At 35.3% G+C, this 21,690-nt stretch overlaps 1 protein-coding gene across 13 annotated transcripts in view; it reads right to left on the minus strand.

Moving 5' to 3' along the window:
* DLGAP2 (DLG associated protein 2) overlaps positions 1 to 21,690 on the minus strand; it is a 453,971-nt gene that overhangs the window by 213,121 nt on the left and 219,160 nt on the right. For 12 of the 13 annotated variants that reach the window (XM_064707634.1, XM_064707623.1, XM_064707621.1 and 9 more), the window contains one exon: positions 20,605 to 20,637. The exons of the other annotated variant lie outside the window; for it this stretch is intronic. In XM_064707634.1, coding sequence (XP_064563704.1) covers positions 20,605 to 20,637 — 33 coding nt within the window. The remainder of the gene's footprint in view (positions 1 to 20,604; positions 20,638 to 21,690) is intronic. 13 annotated transcript variants of the gene reach the window in all.

Here is a 21,690-nt window from a genome sequence, read left to right on the forward strand (position 1 = left end):
TGTTTAAGTCTGAAACAGGCAGTGCTGCTCTTGCTTTTAAAATAAATTCTTTCAATTTCTCTAGAATTACTTTCATTAGTCCTTGTGCACATATATCAAAATAATTGGAAAATATTTGAATAAAAAGTTGTTATTTTCTTTCAGAACAAATCAAGACAAAGTTTTAGAATCTCAAAAGGAAAGTATGTGCACTAAAAAGGTCAGAAATACTTTTAATGAAATTGTGCTCATTTACAACACAGCAAAACACAGAGTGCAAATAGTGCAGAACTGATGAAAATTTGACCTTTCACGAGACCACAATGTCTTCTACTATAAACAAGCCTCCCTTGTTTGATCTAATCACAGTTGCTGGATTTCTACAGGCTATATATCACCAGGAATATATCATACACTCCAACCTATAGGAAAGTAGAACTCTTCAGTCACTCATTTCAAAGGTGATTCTACCCCTCTATTCTGCTCTTGTGACACCCCAGCTAGAGGAGCCGCTGTCAGCCCTGGGGGCCCAAAAGAAGGAGGACAAGGACCTGCTGGGGCCATGGAGATGATCAGAGGGCTGGAGCAGCCTCCTATGAGGACAGCTGGGGTTGTTCAGCCTGGAGAAAAGGCTTGTGAGTGATCGAAACACAGCTATGCTACCTGGGGGGCACACAGGGGGAGAGGGACAGGGAACTTTGACAAGGGCATGGAGATATAGGACAAGGGGGAATGCCTTAAAACTGAAACAGGGCAGGTTTAGATTAGGTATGAGGAAAAAATTCTTTACTGTGAGGGTGATGAGGCAATGGAGCAGTTGCCCAGAGCAGTTATGGATGCTCCTTCCTTGGAAGTGTTGGATCCTAGGCTGGATGGGGCTTTGAGCAACCTGGTCTTGTGGAAAAGGAGGTTGGAACTAGATGATCTTTAGGGTCCCTTCCAACCCAAATAATTCGAAAGTTACATAAATATAAATGAAAACATTACTAAATAAAAGACCACAAAAACCTTCTTAAAGGTTTCATAAAAAATAAGATCACACTCCAATAAATAGAAGAAATATAACACTCGCTGGAAAAAAATAAATTGAACCAAGCTTGTTGAGGATAACCAAATATTTTGATCATGAATAAAATCATAAATCTTCCTAAATTAACTAAAACCAACACCATTAAATCCCTTTTAACATTTCTCATTGGAGACCTTAGAAGCATACTCTGAAGACTTCCATGGCTAAAGAAACATTAATAAAAACGTGTATTTGTGTAGTATAGCCCTTTTTTTCTCAACAGAGTATTATACCAGTTTAATCCACCTTAAGAGTCAGAAGAAATTTCAGTAATTATGATTTTCTGGGGATGAAGTTACCATAAAAAGAGAGATAAACACAAATTTGTAATTTGAAGCTGAGAGAACAATACCTTGCATACTAACAATCAATAAAATATTCAAATGAAATGTTAATTAAAGGAAAAAAAAAAGTTTTTTACTAATAGATTGACATGTCCTCACAGCTAACTTGGGAAAAGAAAGTTTAAAAAAATGGAAACCAAAACTAAAGTTAGATTAATGAAAGAAATAAACAATATTTAGCCAAAAAACCCTTTTGATTTGAAAATGCAAATGAATAAATTAAAATATTTAGCTAAAACCCCTTTTGATTTGAAAATACAAATAAGGACTTCAGATCTCTCAAGGTCTTTGTTACCTGTGCAATGCTTTTTGATAAATATCTTGTTCTAAATACTGTAACACTCATGTTTTTTTATTACAATGGCAAAGCCAAAAGGATGTTTCTCAAAAGTGGTTCAGCAGGAACAGAAATGTTTTAGAAATTTACACTTTTACAAGTGCACCAACCACAATGTGTTTCAAGAAGAAAACTGAGCAGCTCTCTAAAGGGTCTAGCAAACAATCACTGATCCAGGAGCAGCAATGAACCAAATGCAGCTCCTCTGCTGTTCTTCTGCACTCTTCCCATGCACACTTTATCATACCCAAATTGCTGATTTAAAGTAAAGTATGCCTGTAAGCACTAACCCAACTAATTCTGCTTCCAGTACTAAGTGATAACTCCACCAACAATGCATAAGTGAGAAATGTTTCCCCCTCTCTAAGCACAAAAATTAGGTTTAGGAGTCCCTGTGGTTGCTCTGAAGACAGAACTAGGCACCCAGACAATATCATATCTTGACAGATTTATGATCAAATGATTCAGGCCTTCCAAAAATGCAGTTCAAAGAAATGTGGAGCAGTTAGTGAGGGTGGGATTCATCTGACCAAGAGTAGTATTCTGTGACATCTGCTTCTGTCACTGATTTTACAGTCAGCAAAGATTCATCAGACATTATAGAGGTGTTTAAAGAAAAGTCAGATGAGCAGACTTGAGGCATGATGTGGGAAGCCAGTGGAAGAATGGTGAGGATGATTGCAAAGACACTCAAGTGACTTACAGATGGGGTGTAGAAAAACAGACATGTCACACTAATAATACTTTAGTGTTGTGGGCTTGACAAGCAGGACACCTGTGTTTAGGTAGCCTAGGTCTGTGATACTTGGAGGCACCCTACACAAGTCACCTGAGACTGTGGGAAAGATCAGACCCAGTGGCTGAGTGACTTCCCACAGTGCTTCACAGTGTAAATCCCTGGAAGCCACATGGAACAGCAGCTCCAGCCACACTCTGGCACGGAGAAAGCTCCGTGGTGCTGTGTCCCAGCCCCTGTGGCACTGCCCAGGTGCTGCCTGGGGCATCCCCCAGCTGGTGAGGGTAACAAAAATCAATTCACACTTTGCATTTTATCCGTGGCTTTGTGTTTGTTCCTGTGTCCTGTCCACCCCAACACACTCACACTGTTATTTCTCTCTGTTGCTCATAGAGGGGGGCCAGGTGAAGGATGTTAGACTAGGGCTAGAGGGAAAAGAGCAATTGCCACACCAAAAACTGAACTCGTGAGCAATATACAGAGGAGAGGAGTAGTAGGAGAATGGAGCAAGGAAGAAAGGAAGAAAGAAGGAAGAAAGGATGAGAATAAGCTTTGGAGAATAGAACTAGAAATACAGAGAGGAATAAGGAAAGAAAAAGAAAGGTGAAAAACAAAGTCCTCTTGCTTTAAAAAAACCAAGCAACCCCAAAACCCAAAATCATTCAAAAGGTTAATAAATAATATTTATTCAGATTTTTTATTGCTTAAAGTATTTATTTTTAAATAAAATAAATGCTATTGGTATTCTCAGCATTTAGGAATAAAGCTGAGGCTCCATATATGAGAAACACAAAACTTGTTATTTTTTTTCCTTTTTGTCCCCCTTTTCTTTTTAAATAATTAGTGACTAACTTAGGAAGACACACTTTTCCATTTCCTTATTCTTCCCATCCAAAACTACTTGGGTAACATAGGAAAATACACTGTGGGTTTATTCAACCACAGTAAAGGAATTAGTGTTCATATGATGAAGCTACACTACTGACACTAACACAGAAATCTTAAAAGCACCAGGAAAAAAGAATACAGAAATAAACAATGACTTTAAGGTTGACCTTCCTAACCACAGTAGTTTATTTCTTCAGTAAGTGAAATACATTAGATCCCTGACTGGCTAAAGAAGGCAACAATGTAGATTTGGTAGTTAAGGAAGGATTCAGACAGAGGGTGGTTTTGAGGGAAAATTTTTACATAGCTTGTTGCAATTGAAGAAAGAAGTTGTTCCAGGCTTATAGAGGAAGCAGTGTGAAAATACTGCAGAAATGTAAAGTTCTGCAAGACGGAGAGTCAGTAGCGCCCAGAGTTCTGGATGGGTGCATTTTAATTAAATCAAAGTAAACAAGCCACAGCAGGGCCAAGTGTGAGTCAAGCTGCAGGCAAGCCTGACGTACGGAATTTCAAGGTGAGTCTGAGGAAGTCTGAAGTTGCTGAAGAAGGGGAAAAGATAAAAAAGAGAGAAGCGTGGGGCAATTTGCTTGGGGGAGAGAGAAGGACAGTAACTGTATCTGCAGGATGATGAATTGCCCACAGCAGAGAGATGCTGGGTGTACAGGCTGGAGCAGAGATGGCATTACTTGTCACTGTGTGGCTGACATACATAACTCATCCCGGGCTTAGGAATGGTGCTCACACTTTACATGTTTTTCTAATCCTGATTTTTACCCCAGACATGCATAACAAAATACTCTTCTAAATTTTGAAGATTCTTTTATGGGTCACTGGCTAATTTTTGCATTTAAAGCAAGTTGGTCCATCTATTTTTCTATACTGTAACTGGTTAATTTTGCTGCAGCTGAGTAATCAACAGATACTCCTGTTTTTTGGAAACAAGTTTAGGGTTAAGTTTATATCTGTGGAGATTAGTAACACAAAAAGTTCTTCAGCCTGGTTCCCCAGGAATTCTGCAGGCTGCAGACTTGCAGTGCAGAGGACAACATGATGGAAGCGTTCACAAAACATTCACAAAATAGAAAACAAATTAAAAATCTTCATCCATAACTAACATTACCAAAGTGATCATCCTGGACAGTGCCACTTCCAGTGCACTTGTTTTCCCACATTTTTTTTCCTTAGATTAACCAATAAATAAATAAAAACCTTGCTAAAAAACCTAGGCTAAAATAGCACTTGTGAACAAGAGGCAGGACGGCTTGTCAAAATACTTTTCTCCAGATATTTCACCCTCTTTTTACAGGAAGAAAGTAAATACACAGCTCAAATGTTCAAGTGATTGAGTAGGTACAATTGTGACATGTTTTTTGTCTAAACTGAGAACATAAGTTTTTATATTAAAACTATTAAGTCTAAGGCCATTTATCTTATGACTTCTTACATATATTGCTTGTTGTAATTGAAGAAAGGAGTTATTCAAGGGTTATAGAGAAAGCAATGTGAAAAGTTGTGCAAGTGAAATACTTGTGAATGTGAAAGTACCCTGATTGACAGTGAAAATCATGGACACAGGTGTAGGCAGAGAAAAATTTGCTTTATGTATAGAAAGCAGGCTTTTTATCAATTGCTAGAATATTCCCAGAAAGGCGGGTTTCAAGACATAGTTAATTCAATTAATTGTCAAATGCTTTTAGAATTTAGTTACATAGAAGCATTTTGCAGGTCATTAACTGCTTATGTTTCTCACCAAAGGGGCGCTACATTAAATAGTAAATAAATTATATTAAGCATAATGAGCTCAAAATTGATTAAAATGATAAAAGACCTCACTTTGAATACATATACGCTTTTGCCTGAATGTCTTTTGCAAGGAAAACAGCCTTGTGTTGTTTTTGTGTAGCAAAGACACCTGACAGGAGACTTTGTTCAACAGCAAATTAAACTTCATTCTGTGTTTACAAGGGATGAGTTAACTGCTGGAGGTATTATGGGATATCTGCACATCAAAAATGCACTAATTTGATAAAATAGATGTAAGCATCTTGACTGTCAGTTAATAACAGCAGCAATGTTCTCAAGGAAAGTGGGTATTTAAAATATGGGTTTGCATACAGAAAGTATTCATAAACAGGTCCTATTTCAGATATTTCAGGGTTTTATCATTTTAAGTCATTCCTTATTTCAGCTTTGTATTTTTGGAAACATGATTATGCAAGTACAGCACAGCAGAAAGGCTTACATTCATCCTTGAAATTCTTAATACATAGCCCTTAAACCAATTTTTTTTCCATGCCATTCAACATTGCTTCACTGTAGTATTCAGCTTTACATTCTTTACAATTAAGGCTGACTTGATAATTAAGAGCCAGCTGATGCTTAGTTTTCAATGGGAATTCAATGGTAGGTGGGGGAGCCCTATTGATCAACAAAATAAATAATTTCTCTTTTTCCACAGCTGTCCAAAAATTTACCTAATTCAAAAAAATATGTCAGCACAGGCTTAAGCTAGTTATTGCTAACATATAATGAACTATTTAAACTTGTGTGCTTAACACAAAGCATGTGCTCAATGGAGCAGCTAAGCAGACAATTAAACAAATAATGTATTAACCTTTCTTTGGTTGTTGATTGACCAGCAATTTCACAGCTAAATTTTATATTTAAAAGTGCATACATTGTTCTGGGTCCAAGGTCTGGCAGCTGTGTACTTCAGAACATCTCCTGAGATCCTATGGAAAATTTCTGTCATTATCCTCATGGCCCAGTAGGTCAACAGAAAAATGTACAGGTGTCTTGTGATAATGACCTTTTGTCTCACTCACAAACCTAACTTCTATATAATGCTGCATCAGCAATAATTTTTTGCTCCCATGGCACCTCCTCCTTCTACCCTGTTTCCTTTGTGGGTTTGTTTTGGTTTTTTGTTTGGTTTTTTTGTTTTTTAATAACTTCTCCAGTTTTGACTTTCCTCCAAGAACAGATTATTTCACCTTCTTCTAGCAACAGTGCCAGCAGGTAACTTGCTCAGCCTCAGCTACTGAAATATGTATCTGAGAGTCTGAGGCTTTTATGCATTCCAGCTACAGATCTGAGAGAGACTTTCTTTCCATCTTCATGGCATTGCTGTGCTTTGGGAACAGCCAAAGCTCTGACATGCCTGAATTCTATAAGACTGCACGGTTCCAGTCTCACCAGAGCTTTAGCAGGGATGCCACAGCTGATCAAACAATTTGCAAATCTGTTGCAGACCTTCTGAGAGCTGCAGCAGTTGTCATTGCTCACCACACAACCTCCAAGGCAGTTCCATCCATCATCCCTACCAGCACACACCTGGGCTGTGCTATAAGTGCAGTCCATGGATATTTAGGTACAAGTGGCATTGCAAGCAGAGAATGATTTGAAGCACTTTTCAAAATATTTAATACTTTTCTATACAAGAAATAGGAACAATGTATTGTCTTAATTTATTAGTACTCAGGTTGCAAGTTGCCTCTCTGACTACCCATTCAGCTATCTTATATGTTAAATATACAGCTCTGGGAAAAAAAAGTAATCAAAACAGTCATAAGTGGTAGCATTCATCTGTTTGATTTATACTTTTGCAAAGCCTACTTGATTGAAGTAAGATAAAATAAAGGAAATCACAGTGGGAAGAGAGGGAAATAATTTGTAGACCAGTTACCAATCTTGTCTTGTGCATCAGTTTGAGAAACAAGACAGAGAGAATGGATATCAAACTTCCCTAAGAAGCTGAGATGTTCTGTTTCAGGAGTATGTTTAATTCCTACTATATGCTTAATTACAAACTTCATTTTTTTGCATTAACACCTTTTCTTTATCTCATTAAAAACTAAACTGGAAAACAACCCACTCATTAAAGCTTAGATATGCACTCAGAGCAGCCCTTGAGCTTGCCTTTGTTACTTGGTGTAAACATCAAGGCTGTTTCCCAGCTCAGTGCAGTAAAATGGCAAGAGACACAAATTAACTCAAGGGTAAACAAAACATGATGATAAACAGAACATTACTTCATCTTTTTGTTTCTGAAATACAATAAAAATACAAAATCATGCATTAAGTGGCCAGACTTGGATTATTGAGTCATTGAAGAAGGTACTTGTTTTCCACTCAGTTTGAAATCAATCCCTGGGAGCTGATAAAGGAAGGATCAAAGAAGGTCAGTGAAGTTGCTGTCCAGCGGCCAGCAAACCCCTTGCTTTAGCAAGGGCTGTAAGCTCAAGCACTTCAATGAATCCAAAACAGAGAGCCTGATGTCAGCATCCTAAACATCACCAAGAAACCTACTGGCAGCAAGCATAGCAAGCTTCTCCTTTTAGTGTTCCAAATAATTTTCATTAAAGTTAATGTTGCTAAAAGTGAGATTTTAAGCCTAGTAATCCACTGCATGGTCTCTCCAAAATGTGGTGTTACTACAAACGTCCCTTAAACATGTTAGAATATGTACTGAGAGGCCATGTTTTAGATCTGATTATCCAAATTAACATCTCTCAAATTGTAAAATGTAAACCAGAGGAAATACCAAACAGATTGAAGTTATGTAAATGGAACTATTCACTGAACATAGTTGTTGTTTCCATGCACTGCTTTAGTTTCATTTTTATTCTTTAAAAATAGAACCAGAATAGGTGACTGAATTTTGCTTCTGGTTAATGTGTTTGTCTATATCTTTTGTACCATTATGGATAAGCAGCCATCTACTCTTGCAAAGAAAGAATGATTACATAGGACAGTGGAGATCTGTTCTACATTAGACTTTAATCCAGACCAGAGCATCTATCTGGAAAACAGACTCAGCTTCAGTGTTCCTGTTCTGAACTAAGTGGAACAGGGACTGAAGGATCTCTCACATCTGAAGCAGAGCCTGTAATCAGCTATGGAGTATATTTATTTTACAAAACATTAGTAAGCACCTTGTCACCTTAGTCCCTAAATTTCCAATATATGTTTTCTTTACAACAGGTCTGACCTTTTCTTCAAAAATTAACCTCAACCTAAACTTTTAGGTCACTCCTTTAAAATGAATATTCGTTGCAGTCACTTCTCCTGAGGAGAGACATTGTATCAATGTTATTCCACCAGAAATTAGAGCTAGAAAAAGCTTTCCAGAAGTTCAGTATAGCTAGGGAGCTTAATTCACCGCTGTATGAGCAATTACTTCTTCAATAAATTATGCAGCATTTATTAATCAAGGCATTACCTGTTCAAACAAGAAACAAAATTCTCTGCTGTGCATATTTTAGTAGATGGAGTATGATACATGATGCTGCAAGGCAATAGAAAGAGGAATGGGGGGAGTTATGGCACTAAATTCAGGGTGAGACAGGAGAGATGTTTACCACAGAGTGAAAAATGTTCCATAAGGAGTTGGTGAGTTGAAGAGAACATCAAAGCTGTGAATATTTACAATGCATTTATCTCTTTCTAAGCCAGTCAGAGAGAAAGACTCCGACATTTTTTGAATTGTCCTGCTGTGTTCCCACATTTTAGTTTGAAAATAATTATCATTCATTTCTACAAATTTTATTAAAATGTTGCTTCTGTGAAATAGTGTCACTTTTGCTTCATAAATTCCCTTTATCTTCACTGTACATTTTATCACTTTTTAGATAATAAAGCTCATTAAGAAGGTCTCTGTGGACTCAACCAAAACATACTAGATGTTATCTGAAATTTAAAATTTAGTAAACAACCAATCACTACAAAGCAAGCATAAATATTCTGACCACAGTTTATGCCTTATGTATTTACTATGCTGAAAACAGAGAGATTTAGATTAGATATTAGGAAAAAATTCCTTTTTATGCAGGTGGTTAGGCATTGGAACCAGTTGCCCAGAGCAGTTGTGGATGATCTTTCCCTGAAAGTGATGGGGCTCTGAGCAACCTGGTCTAGTGTAAGGTGTCCCTGCCCATGGCAGAAGCATTGGAGCTGGATGGTCTAAAGTTACCTTCCCTTCCCACCCAAACCATCCTGTGATTCTGGTTAAAACTAGCTCTGTTAGGTTCTGCCTCGGAGCCTTCCATTGCTGGGGTCACTTGGATCCCTACTGAATGGCACAGCATTCTGTGATGTGATCACAGCTGATTCATAACAGAGTAAAATGGGGCACTGTTCTCTCTCTACAAAATTGTGCTATTTACTTCTACAGCTTTTAAAGCTTAAAAGTAATCCAAATGCTGATTCTTCTTTTTTTTTTTTTTTCCTAATTCTTTGTTGGAAGTGCCTAATTTTTCTGGAGAGAATAACCTCTGACAAAAAAAAAAGATATAATGAAAATTATATAGAGTGACTATATATATATATTTAATTTAGCTATAATAACATATAATAGCATATTATTTAATATGACCTAGTATTTAAAAATGTATTTGTAGCATTTCTAGAATACAATATGAGACACTATTCTTCTTAACTCCAAGTAGTGAATTTATATCTCCAGAGTTGGTTGTTTCTGAAGTTTCCACTGTAAATGTAATTCATAAGATGTTAATGAGTAATCTCATTTTTCAGTTGTAAGGGTAACATAGGTTTGCTACAGGATGCTAGCTGTTTAGAACCAAGTAGTAATTGTACTTTTACTGCAAGATCTTGCAATCAGTCAGCTAGGGCTGTACTTTGTTTCTGCTTCTGTCACTCTTCCACTTTAGATTCTCCTCCACCTCTTCCTGTTATCTCCATCATTTTTGAAGACAGTTACAAATTGCCTATTTCTTTTTGCTGTGAGTTGGAGTGATTGATTTGTCAATGTCTAGTTAAAATATATTGTACAAGTCTTTATATCTCTTCATATTCAGAGGCTGATTTTTCTAAAAGATAATGTTAGGAATACAGCTAAGATGCAGGAACAAAGTTCAATCTCATCTGTCTTGTAGAAAAAAAAAATAGTGCAAAATTTCCTTAACTGTCCCATTTCAAACACATTAATAATTTCAGTTTCTGTTGCCTACCCAGTCAGATACATCAAGTCCTGAGTTTGCTCTGTTGAAATAATTGTGGCAGAATGGTACTATGTGGTTTAGCAGAGTACAAATGTTTTCCACAGATATACTAAAATGTTAAAATGGGGCCAAGTTCACTGCAGGTGTTAAAATCACCATTTTTTAGAGGCTATGACATTGGGAAAAAATCCTGCATCAATGGAATAGAGCAAGAATTCCAGTTACAAAGTTGGTCTTTGTCCCTTTTCTGTTACATCTTCTATCATATCCACAGCTGCTCTTTTGTGCTAGATGATGCTTCTGTATTTGGTTTTCTCAGTAAGAGAAATGGATGTGTTTAATTTTCTTCTATGGTCTCTCTCCTCTCATGTCACAAAACGATCCCTAAATTACATATTGATTGCTGCAAAGAGTTTCTCATGGCAGAGACAGTAATAACATGTTCTTTTATGAGAGCACTTTTACAACATGAAGTAAATCATTCCAAAAAACCCTCTCCCAAGCTGGGTTTAAACTCTCAGCAACAGACTAGCTAGAAAACATAACACATACATAAACCTTATGGTATCAAGAATCAGATTTAGCTTACAGAAGAAGAGACCAGAATTTGAACTGCATGGACTTTTCTTGATGATAAAGTGTCTAGTGTGCTAGCATAGACCAAATAAAAATTATTATTTTAGGCTTGTCTTCAGAAATATCCTCCAAATCCTCCCAATTGTTTCTGTGGTACAAGGCAAATATTGCAGTGGCTAAACAACCACTTAATCAGGTGCTTCACCCCAAGAAAAGGGAAAATCATTATGTCTAGCACAAAACTATTTTTAATGTAGCTTATACACAGTGAATACAAAGGAAAACAAAGGAAGAGAGAAAACACCCACATGTTCTTCACCAGCAAGGGAAATAATTTTCTTGTATATCTGTATGATGAACTGAAGGTTATTGAGGAAAAGGCAAAACCAAAATATCCATGGTGCCATTCACAGCATTAACTTAAAGTCTTATTTCAGTTCACAGAATCCATAACTTAGAATAATCCACAAGAGGAATGTTGTTCCATCACTAGTTTTGGATGGTCTGGGTAAGGAACAGAGACCGTTGAGATGGAATTATCTTGAAAGTTTCTTTTCAGAATGGAGTCTCTGATTTGCAAACACAGACATTCTGTTCTTAAGAAGGACACTATTATATACTTGACAAACAAAAAATGTAATGGCATAATGAAAATTCAACACAAGCTAAAAACCCCCAAGAGATTACTGTCTCCACATACACTGAAAGATAAATTATTTCCATGTTTTAATTAGTCTGTCTCATAAGGAATGCTGATAATGGACATTAGTGTAACCAAGTTCAACATTCAAAGTTTCTAATTAAACAATGAGTCCATTCTAAACAGTGAACAAAATTATTATAATTTTCTTCCTCATAACTTGTTGGACTATGTACAAAGCCCTATATCTGACAGAATGCATTTATCCCATTTTCTTTTCATGGGCTACGTGAAATAAAACAATTAAAAAGTGAACCATGATCTTTGTGAAGTATCACTGTAAGGGTTTATTCATTTTTGCTAAGCATGCTGAGGCATTCAGTGGTAGTCCATTTGTACCACTGAGAAAAATCAGCTGTGGGGAAAGAACAAACTCACTCAAGCTTCTGCTATACTGTGTGGGCTCAAAATTTGTAAAACCAGCTCTGGGGTAGGAACAGTACTGCATGTGAAGGACCTGCTGCCTCTTGATGCACCTGGAAATGCATTTTTCCAGTAACTGGAACAGTACTATGTTAAGATTTTTCTGAAATATATTCAGAGATCAGCGCTGAAAAGCTTGTTTAACTTTCATCTGCACAAGCTAATTGTTATTAACGCAGTTGCTGTCATCATATTTTTCATTTTTATGAACAGTCAGTCAGTAGATACAAAAAAAAATATTTCCAACCACATAGAGGAAGCTATTTCTTTCTCACATATTATAACAGAAAAACGTTTCCTTTATTATTTTATAAGGTGTGAGAAGATTCCAGTGACTAAAATTGTGATGAAAGCTTATGGGAAATAATCAGCAGGTACAGAAGACTAAATCAATCTTCAAGTTCTTTGCTGTGAAAGTCCTAATTCTTTTTCTACATAATATTTCCACTAATATCACTTGTAGCTCAGCACTAAGTAAGAGCTCAGGATTTTCATACATTGTTGAGATGAATGTTGCCAGATGTTATCTAAGATTTATGCAAATGTTCACTCTAGGAGAAACTGGCATTCTTTCTGCATGGAAATCTCTTTTAAATTAATGCAGGTTTTGTCTTCAAAACCGTGTTCCTTTTGCCAGCACACTATTGCTTAACCTCTTCAGATTAATGATCTAGAATCAAAGTAAAAATCATTCATTATCTGCTCAGTCAGAATGAAATGTGTACATGCATGCAATAATAATCATGGAATTTATTTGTGCATAGGTTTCAGAAGATGGATTGGAAAAATGCAGTCTTGAAAGCTGCAGTATGTGGTGATAGGAATGGAGTTTTTCTCTGCTTTCTGTTACATCTGTGCTTCTCAAACTTTACAATTGCAGATTTTTTTGGCTCTCCCTCTACCCAGAAGAATTAAACACTGATTGAGAAACAATAACTTAATCTTGCACTCAGAAAATCCAGTGGCACTTAGAGCATTTTGCATCTCACTTATATTCAACTTTAGATTTAGAACTAACCTCACCTTTTCCTGGAAAAGGACAAAGATACCTACAATTCCCCAGTAGTACAAGGCCCCTGTTAGATATAAAACTGCAAGCTAAGGCAGGCCTAGGTTTCCTTTTAATCAGGTGTCTGCAGAGGCCAGGATGACTATCTGGCCTTGGAATTAAGGGCAGGTGCAGGGGGTGATATAGGGAAAATCAAATCAAATTTTCACAATGTCCACCCCAGTCTACATACTGCAGGACAAAAAAAAAAAAAAAAAAAAAAAACCAAAAAAACAAACAAAAAAAACCCCAACAAGCCCCAAACAAACAAAAAAAACCACCCAAACAAACAAAAAACAAAACCAAATCCCCAAACAAACAAAAAATCCAAACAAACAAAAACCCCCAAATCTTGACCCATAATATCAGCTATTTCAGCCTTACTGGGTCAAATCCATACTAAATTAAATAAGGAATGAATGTTGAAATGTGCCACCTTTAAAACAAAAATCTCTATTTTTAGGTAAAAATCCAGCATGGTTCTTGTATTACAAAGATGCAGAAGTCTGTTTCTAAAACATAAAGTATGCTTGAAGCTATAGGCAATATTCTGTAGACACTATTATTCTACAGAAAGAGTTCTTCTAGGTATACATAGGAAGTATTTCAGTTGAATTACAGAGCATGGAAATTAGAAGCTAAGGGAAAGCATAGACAGCTCACACTATAAAAGTTCCCATTTATGAGACAGACTTCTAGAACAACATCTTTAAGAGGAAGGTCCTTCTGCAGAAATTAACATTCAGCACAAAATCTGACATACAAGAACAACTACTCAAAACAGGACATTCCATGTAATATGAAAAGGTGCTGCACAGTTAGCAAAGGAAGAAAAATGGAAGTAAGAAGTGTACACATATACATATCTACTTCCATGCAGAGGTTAATTTAAAATATCAGCATCTTCCAGGCTACACTGACCTCACTCACACTGGCCTCCACTCCAGCAAACACTGCAGTCCTGAGACAATTTATTCCCCTACAGGACTAAATTAAATTTGCAACTTCATCCACTGTTGGCAGAGGAAATATTCACATTTCTAATGCTGCATGAAGCCTTAAGTATGTGCTGACTATAGCCTTTGAGGCCAACTTTTCTCCCCTCATCCCCAGAAATCTAATCAGCTTTTCATTTATTCAGTCATATTGGAGCAAAAGAGATAAGATGGTCCTTGTCTTTGGGTTTGTTTGTTTAATCACAACAATGTGAAATGAATGTGCATTTGGGATTACATCCTATTTATCTAAATTAAATCAGTTTTTTTTCCTTTTTTGGTTTGCATAACTCAGGGGAGTGGATCACTGGATGAAAAAAACCAAGAACAACACCGTAGTTTTGAGTACAGCTGTTTCCTGTGTATATGAGAAGTAAAAAAAAAAGAAGAATTAATTTAATTTATTCTAAATATAAATTAAGTGAAGGCCTGGAAAACACTTTATTAAAGAAAATAATTTATTTTCTTAAAAAAAATGAGATTTGTTTCTTTAAATATTACTATCTTAAGTAACAACAAGATAGATTATAAAAGATCCAAAATTAGTATCACCATATCTCCAACCCGGTTTACATAGGACCTAGACTTTTGAAAATACCATTCTCTATTTCAATTCCACTAGCAAAATGGGCAGCTTTATTATAGTTATAAATAAAATTATTAATTTTAATAATGTCATATATAACTTTTTAAACTATATAAATATGAAGGTTCAAAATTGAATCTTCAAATATTTCAAATATAGCCAGAAAACGAAAACCTTTTCAGCAGCTAAATCTTTAGCAGACATATTGTAGACAACTTTTTCTGTCTGCCTAAATGCAGGCAACATGAAAATGCAGCAGCAACCTGTAGTTCAACATTGTCTGAAGAAAAAATACTATGACTCTTCCCTAAAAATCATGATACAGATCATGATTTCACTTTATATAAAAGCCAGCACAGTTCAAGAATAATGCCCATTGTGAATATACTCTAACTTGGTATCCTAAAGAAATTAAATGGTAGAATCTCACATATTAGCCCAGTGAGAAAGTAATTAAAAATATTTCTGTTCATACAGTCTCCAAATTCTGCAGGTTATTTTAAAAAATGTGTAGTGTAACTAACTTGCCTGTTTTTGTCAAAAAAAAAGTTCAATATTTACAGACTATCCAATGGAGTAGGACAGCAGTACAATTCTGTGAAACTTGAAAAAATCTCTATAAAAATGGCAACTCAAATCACTTTGAGAGTAGTAACTAAAGTGTTAAAAATGTTTATTAACAATACTTGGATCAGGAGGAAGTTTCATGCCAGTCATTTTATTAATCATTATTCAAATGCTAGGAAGGAAGTTCATCCAGGCACACAAATGTATCGTGTCTGTTCATGAAAACCAAGGCGTTGGTGTACAAATAGGTCAAAGCAGAAAGATTGAAGATCTTGACCTTATATTTACATAAATTTTTTCATACATGACTGAATAAACTCAGCATTATCTCAATCACTTAAGGTAATAATTATGAATTATTATTATGTTTATAGCAGGAACCATAATCTATTTAAGCATTTCATGGTACATATACAGAATAATAAACCTTCTCACGTGAAGAAACAATTGTGATTTTTTTTTTTTATAAATAGCAGGAAACCAAGAAATATTACATTAGGCAAAGTATATTTCATTATCTACTATTGTTTCCTTAAAAAGTCAGGATTATGTGTTGTGAAATGTACTTGGCATCCTCAGGCAACTTTTATTTTTTTACAATTGTTGGTCTAGTAAATACAACAGAAGTATAAAAAGTTAAGACTACAGGACTCTTAAAAGTCATTGCTAATAGTGGCAAAACTGTCAGCTCTCAGTGCAGATTACTAAATGTTAAGATTAGCAAAATGAAGATTAGGGAAATTCTCTGGAGTTATTAATATGCCTGTAATAGTTTTCCATGCGATACCAAGGGAAATGTTTATATTCAGAGCCAGAACTACACAGATGGAACATCAATATTAAGACATATTGCCAAATTTAGGGTATTTTTTGAACTACCTACTCTCCAGATTCTTTATTTAAAGAAGAAAAACAATACTAAAACAAAAAGCCCCAACCAAACAATAAAACAGACCAAGAAAACAAAAAAAAACCAATTTCCCCCTAAACTCCAACACACTAGCATTAACCAGAGCACAAAAGGCAACAAAGCTAATAGCACCTGAAATACATGCATCTCTCTAACACTGACATATCTGCATGAAAAATACATTTTTTTAATCAAGGAATATAGAGGTTTTTGTTGTTACTGTCAAGTATTTTTTATATTTCATATTTTTTTCAAGTTATACTGAATATTTTATGCATCTTGTGAGCAAATAAAATTAAACAGTATAATTTGGTTTTATTTCAGAACATTCAAAACTTCTTTTACTAAATAAAAATAGAATAAAAATAAATTAAATTAGTCTTCCACTATTAATAATTTTAAAAGTCCTCCTAAAAGTAATTAACATAAACTTCTGTAAGGGTAAACCTGTGACATATGCTAGCATTCTTGCAAGCGCTAGAAAATTTGCACGAACTTATTCTTTCTCAAAGGAAGACAAAATTATGTGGGCATCTGATCTCAAAATTGAAATCAACAGTTAAAAAAACCTTAATCTTCAGATAATTGAATTTATTATCAGATAAAATATAATTGTGATAAATTTCTGAATCTTTTAACACTGGAATAATTCAGTATCTATGCATTGGCTGTACAAACTGTTTAACTTAACAGAAGAACAAGTTTAGGAAAAAAATCCAATGTGCAATGTGAGATACATTAAGAAACAGATCTCCTCTAAGCTATCCTTTTGCATAGAATATTTATTTTACTAATTAAAAGACTCACTATTTAAAGTTTGCTACCACAAACCCAGCAAGTCTAACAACACCAACCAGTGTTCTTGTGCCAGTTACTGGCAAAAAATAATGGATGAACTCAATTCAAACTGTAGCTGTACACCACAGCCCAAAAGAGATCTGAGACATTGAGGAAGACTCTGAATTACCTGGAAGGAGTACTTTATAGAAAGAGTAAGACACTGCTGGAGTTGTGAAGGATATAAAAAACGCCTGGAAGAAAACCTTTCATTTGTATAAGCTTTGAGAAGAAAGAGTGGTCTACTGAAACCTTAGCTGCCACCAAAAGTACTTGTTTTCTGCTTTGATAATACAGAAAATTACATTTGATAATATTGTCCTTTCAAAACCTTCTGTGAATAAATACAAATGTTTAGAAAGAACAGAAATATCTGCTAGAGGCTTTATGGGGAACACTGCTCCTGAAACGTCTCATGACTACACCAGTGTGTGTCACAGAGTAGTTCAGAACACATGTGTCTATAACATGCCATCCTCACTTTAAATCTGAGCAAGAATATAGCAAAGAACAACCCTGCAATGTTTACCATGACAACATCATCTGTCAGCTGCAGATCACTTCCCCAAGTGTAGCTGTTGTTACCCCTCTGAAAACAAACCATTGCTGCTCTTGCATTTCCAGAAGATGGACCTGCTTGTAGTAGCCATGCTAATGGCATTCTGCAACTTTAGTTTCCTCCCAATATAAAAAAACCCCGATGCTCTTCAAATATCTCACTCTGACAGGAATGGTGCCTGGTACACTATCCGTAACAGAGCAAACCCATGATTTTTAAAATAGAACACACAAGTCCTTGCAGCTCATACAAGATACTTATTCTCAAACAGGGACCTCGGTTTTGTCTAACTCATTCTCTTTAGATTGGAGGCAAAGAAGGACATGTGACACATTTAACTGCAGAACCCCAAGTTCCCAGGCAAAACACTGAAATGAGGAATCTGTATTCTCATAATTTATATCTCCCTTTCATATCTGACATGTTTTCACCCTACAGAATAGCACGATACACACACACAGTTCCACGCCTGTGCAACAACGGGTATGCAGATAAATGCACCTCCTTGCCTCTCTGCACTGCAGCACTAACTGCTAAAAACTTGGCAAAGTGCCCCCAGCAAAGAGCTCTGTTTTACACAGTCATTTTTATGCCACTTAGATAATCCGGGACAAAACTGCTGGTTTTGAAAGGGGAGTGATGGGTAGAGAAAGGATGAACTGCAATGAGAGGTGAGACTACTGCTGACCAACATGACAATCAGAATTTGAGGCTTGCAAAACGCTTCCATTCTGTCACTCTTGTTACAGAAGGCCAAACATGATCAGAACACACCTAGCTGCCTGCAGGTCTTTCAGGAAATGGCATAAACAGCTTGCAAGGAACCCAGAAAACACAAGATGTGAAACATTGCCCTCCTCTCACCCAAGCCCAGGAGATTTCCCCACATCTACTATTTCTCAGATGAATCTCTGCTTAACACCTTGGAAATTAGCATAGGAGGACTGCACTGTGGCACATCTATCCTAAAATTCTGCAAATTCACCTTGATATAGTTAAGTACACTTGGTGAACTTTTTTATCTTTTATCTGAAAAAGAGAAAGAAAAAAGAAACTTGGAGGCAAACAGTACCTGACTTTAACTGATACTCTCTGAATTTTCCTCTAATTTCAAAAATACCAATTATGAGGCACAGAGTAACTCAAATTTCTGAAGAAGTCTACAGAGCAAAGTCAGAAATTACACTTAGAACACTGAAAAATCTTGATCTTATTTCTTTCCTTCTCTTAGTGTACAATGGAACCAAAATTTATAGAACATTGCACAGGAAAATGATCTTTTTTAAGGGTGTTTTTTTTTTTTGTTTTGGTTTATACAACAGAGATATAAAGTTTATCTTAGAATGGCCTTCTACAAACTAAATTCAGCAGCCAGAACAATTGCTTCTTCATCACAAAATTAAGAATCAAACTTCTGTGAATAATCAGTGTTAGATAAGAATTTGTGCTTATCTGGCAAGGGAAAATCTTCAGATTCTAAGTCTTGTCACTAATCTAAGGTGACAGTTATATCAATATTTTTAAAGTTGAAGCAGAGAATTAATAATTAGCATTCCACTAATACTGTGTTTTAGAGGAGAGACAGGTGATCCAGGAGACATTCACTCCTGGGAAAACTCATTTCTGTATAGCTAAAAACAGAATGTTATGTTCTTGAGGCCTGCTACTACAGTAATGCACACAGTTATATTTGAATGTGGGTTTTTAGTCATATAAATGTTTAAAAAAGTTATCCTTTTTTTAAATTCCCTTTTTACAAGGTCAATATATATTTATTAATATTTGCAAAGCTGAAGAGGTATGTAAGAGCAGTAATGAAAAGAAAGGAAAACTATTGTTATGAAGCAGGCACAGCATATAATAAAACAGAACTAATCCAATGCATAACTTTAAAGTTGGCCAGTTTTATCAGGAGAGAAATATCTCATGAAAGGCAAACAAACACCAATCTCATTTTTCCTTTTCATACATGTATCTGTATTATTACAAATTTATCAAAATAAAGGGCAAAGAAAATTTAAAAATCAACAATTGACTGTTTATTAAAGGGATGCAGTCAAAACAAATTTCTAAAAGACTTATTTGTCAGTAGATAACAAAAGAGAAGGAGATAATTATTATTTAATTTACTGAGTTATTTCATTAGGTCCAAGATCTCAAAGCTTTCCACTTGCAGGCTTCATATCCTAATAAGTTGTCCCTACCAAATTTATAAAACATTAGAAGCTGAAACTTTTTTATCAGCAAATATTCAAGAAATAAAACTGAATGTCTTTGTGAAAAGTGTAGAATCTATCATTTTACGTTTTAGTTGATACACTTTGCTCCATTTACACTGACTATTTTAAACTCTATTCTCTAGAAAGACTCCAGGTGGTTGATTTCAAGCTAAGTCAATCTTTCAACATTTTCTTTATGAGACCACCAAAGTTAATAAATAATAAATAAATTAGAGATATTTCCTTCAATAATGGCATACTTTAAAAACCATATTCTCATTGCTTGAGCATTCATTTAAGTTAAATGTGTGTCTCATCTTGGTATTCAATTAGTCACTTGGAAAAAACCCTAACAAAACAAACCAACAAACACTGCCATGCGGGCATGTATTTGAACTAGAAAGGCTTCTGCTTAATTATCTTTGTTTCAGAAGCAGTATTTATTCATTACATCTGCTAAAATGTGTAAGCTTCTCTGTAAATGTAATATCTAATCTAAAATCTAAAAATGCTTTTCATTTCTCTTTTACATCCAATCTCTATGCTTTCCACACTCAAATTGATGTCCTTAAATGTCTCTTTACACTCACACTTACTGACAAGTTAGTTTGAAAAACACACAAAAGAACAATAAAAGTAAATATTTTAATTTTTGTTCTAATGGAATATTTGTCCTTTAAGGTATTTCCTGCCTAGAGCATGTGCTCAGCTTAATTCAAATAATGTTTTGTATCTAAAATAGGGTAGAATGTCTTTCATTGGTTTCCACCATTTATGGACTATTTCCAATCTATTGTACATGAGTAATATTAAAGTGAAGTGTTCACCTCTAGCTGCTTTGAAAAATATTAATAGGAAAACACACTCACCTTCAGGCTCCCCACAGAGTGTACACTGTGACTCTGCAAAGAAAAAGAGAAAATTATAATTTCTTTCTTTTAAGTTGTTATAATTATATCCAAATATAACAAAACTCAGAGAACTCAAAGTTAGCACAAAAAAAAGCAATTCTATTTCCAGCACACATTTCTTAAAAGGTGCAAAATAATTTTAAAAAAATAAGGATTTTTGCTGGAAGAATTTTAAAATAGAACTGTATAAATGTTTAGTTACATTTATATAACCATCACCTTCAGAGACTCCAGACTGCATTCATGTGGCAGGACTTTTTGCTTCCACAAGTCTTTTTTGTATTTTGATATGTACAATACTGCAGTGACAAGAGTCACTCAAATAAAAAGTTTAAGTCTGCTAATATTTTACTATTGGAGGTAGCAAACAGTAATAGTGACAGAGTTATATTCCTTTCTCATAAAAGTCTCCCAAGTCCTCCCAGGCAAGAGAAGTCAAACAGTCATTCAAATGTACATTTATACTCTGCAAAATACTCAAGTATAGAAACGAAGGAAATTAAAGTCTATCATAACATACAATCTCTAAATGTGCAGTTACTATTTTATCTATATTTATATATATTTATATATATATATATGTATATATATATGCAGGCACACGCACACACCTGTGTGTATAAATTTTAATATAAAATCAGTACAAAAAGCAGTTTAACATGACTGGCAAACAAGGTCCACTACAAAAGCTTGCTGAAATTATAGCCACCTTGAATAACAAATAGAAGATTTGAATTTAGCTATGATCTTCGCTCAAAGGCAAAAAATGTCCAAAAAAATGCAATATGAAACATGCACTGAGCAGTTTGACCTCTATAGTGCCCCAGCAACACTGCCAGGTATTTAGAAGAAGTTTCTCCATACAGATAAGAAGCTGTCTCACAGTAATCCACCTTGTAATGGCATTTGACCCTACATCTTTCATGTATTTTAAACATGTTAATCACTGGGGGTTTACTATTGTTACAGACTGTGGCTTGCATGTGGGAAAGGAATGAGGAAAAATAAGTTTTTCCAGGCAGCTCTGTTGATGATAGATAGATC

The sequence above is a fragment of the Zonotrichia leucophrys genome, chromosome 3, assembly GCF_028769735.1.
Source record: "Zonotrichia leucophrys gambelii isolate GWCS_2022_RI chromosome 3, RI_Zleu_2.0, whole genome shotgun sequence".
In the NCBI taxonomy this organism is placed as follows: domain Eukaryota; kingdom Metazoa; phylum Chordata; class Aves; order Passeriformes; family Passerellidae; genus Zonotrichia; species Zonotrichia leucophrys.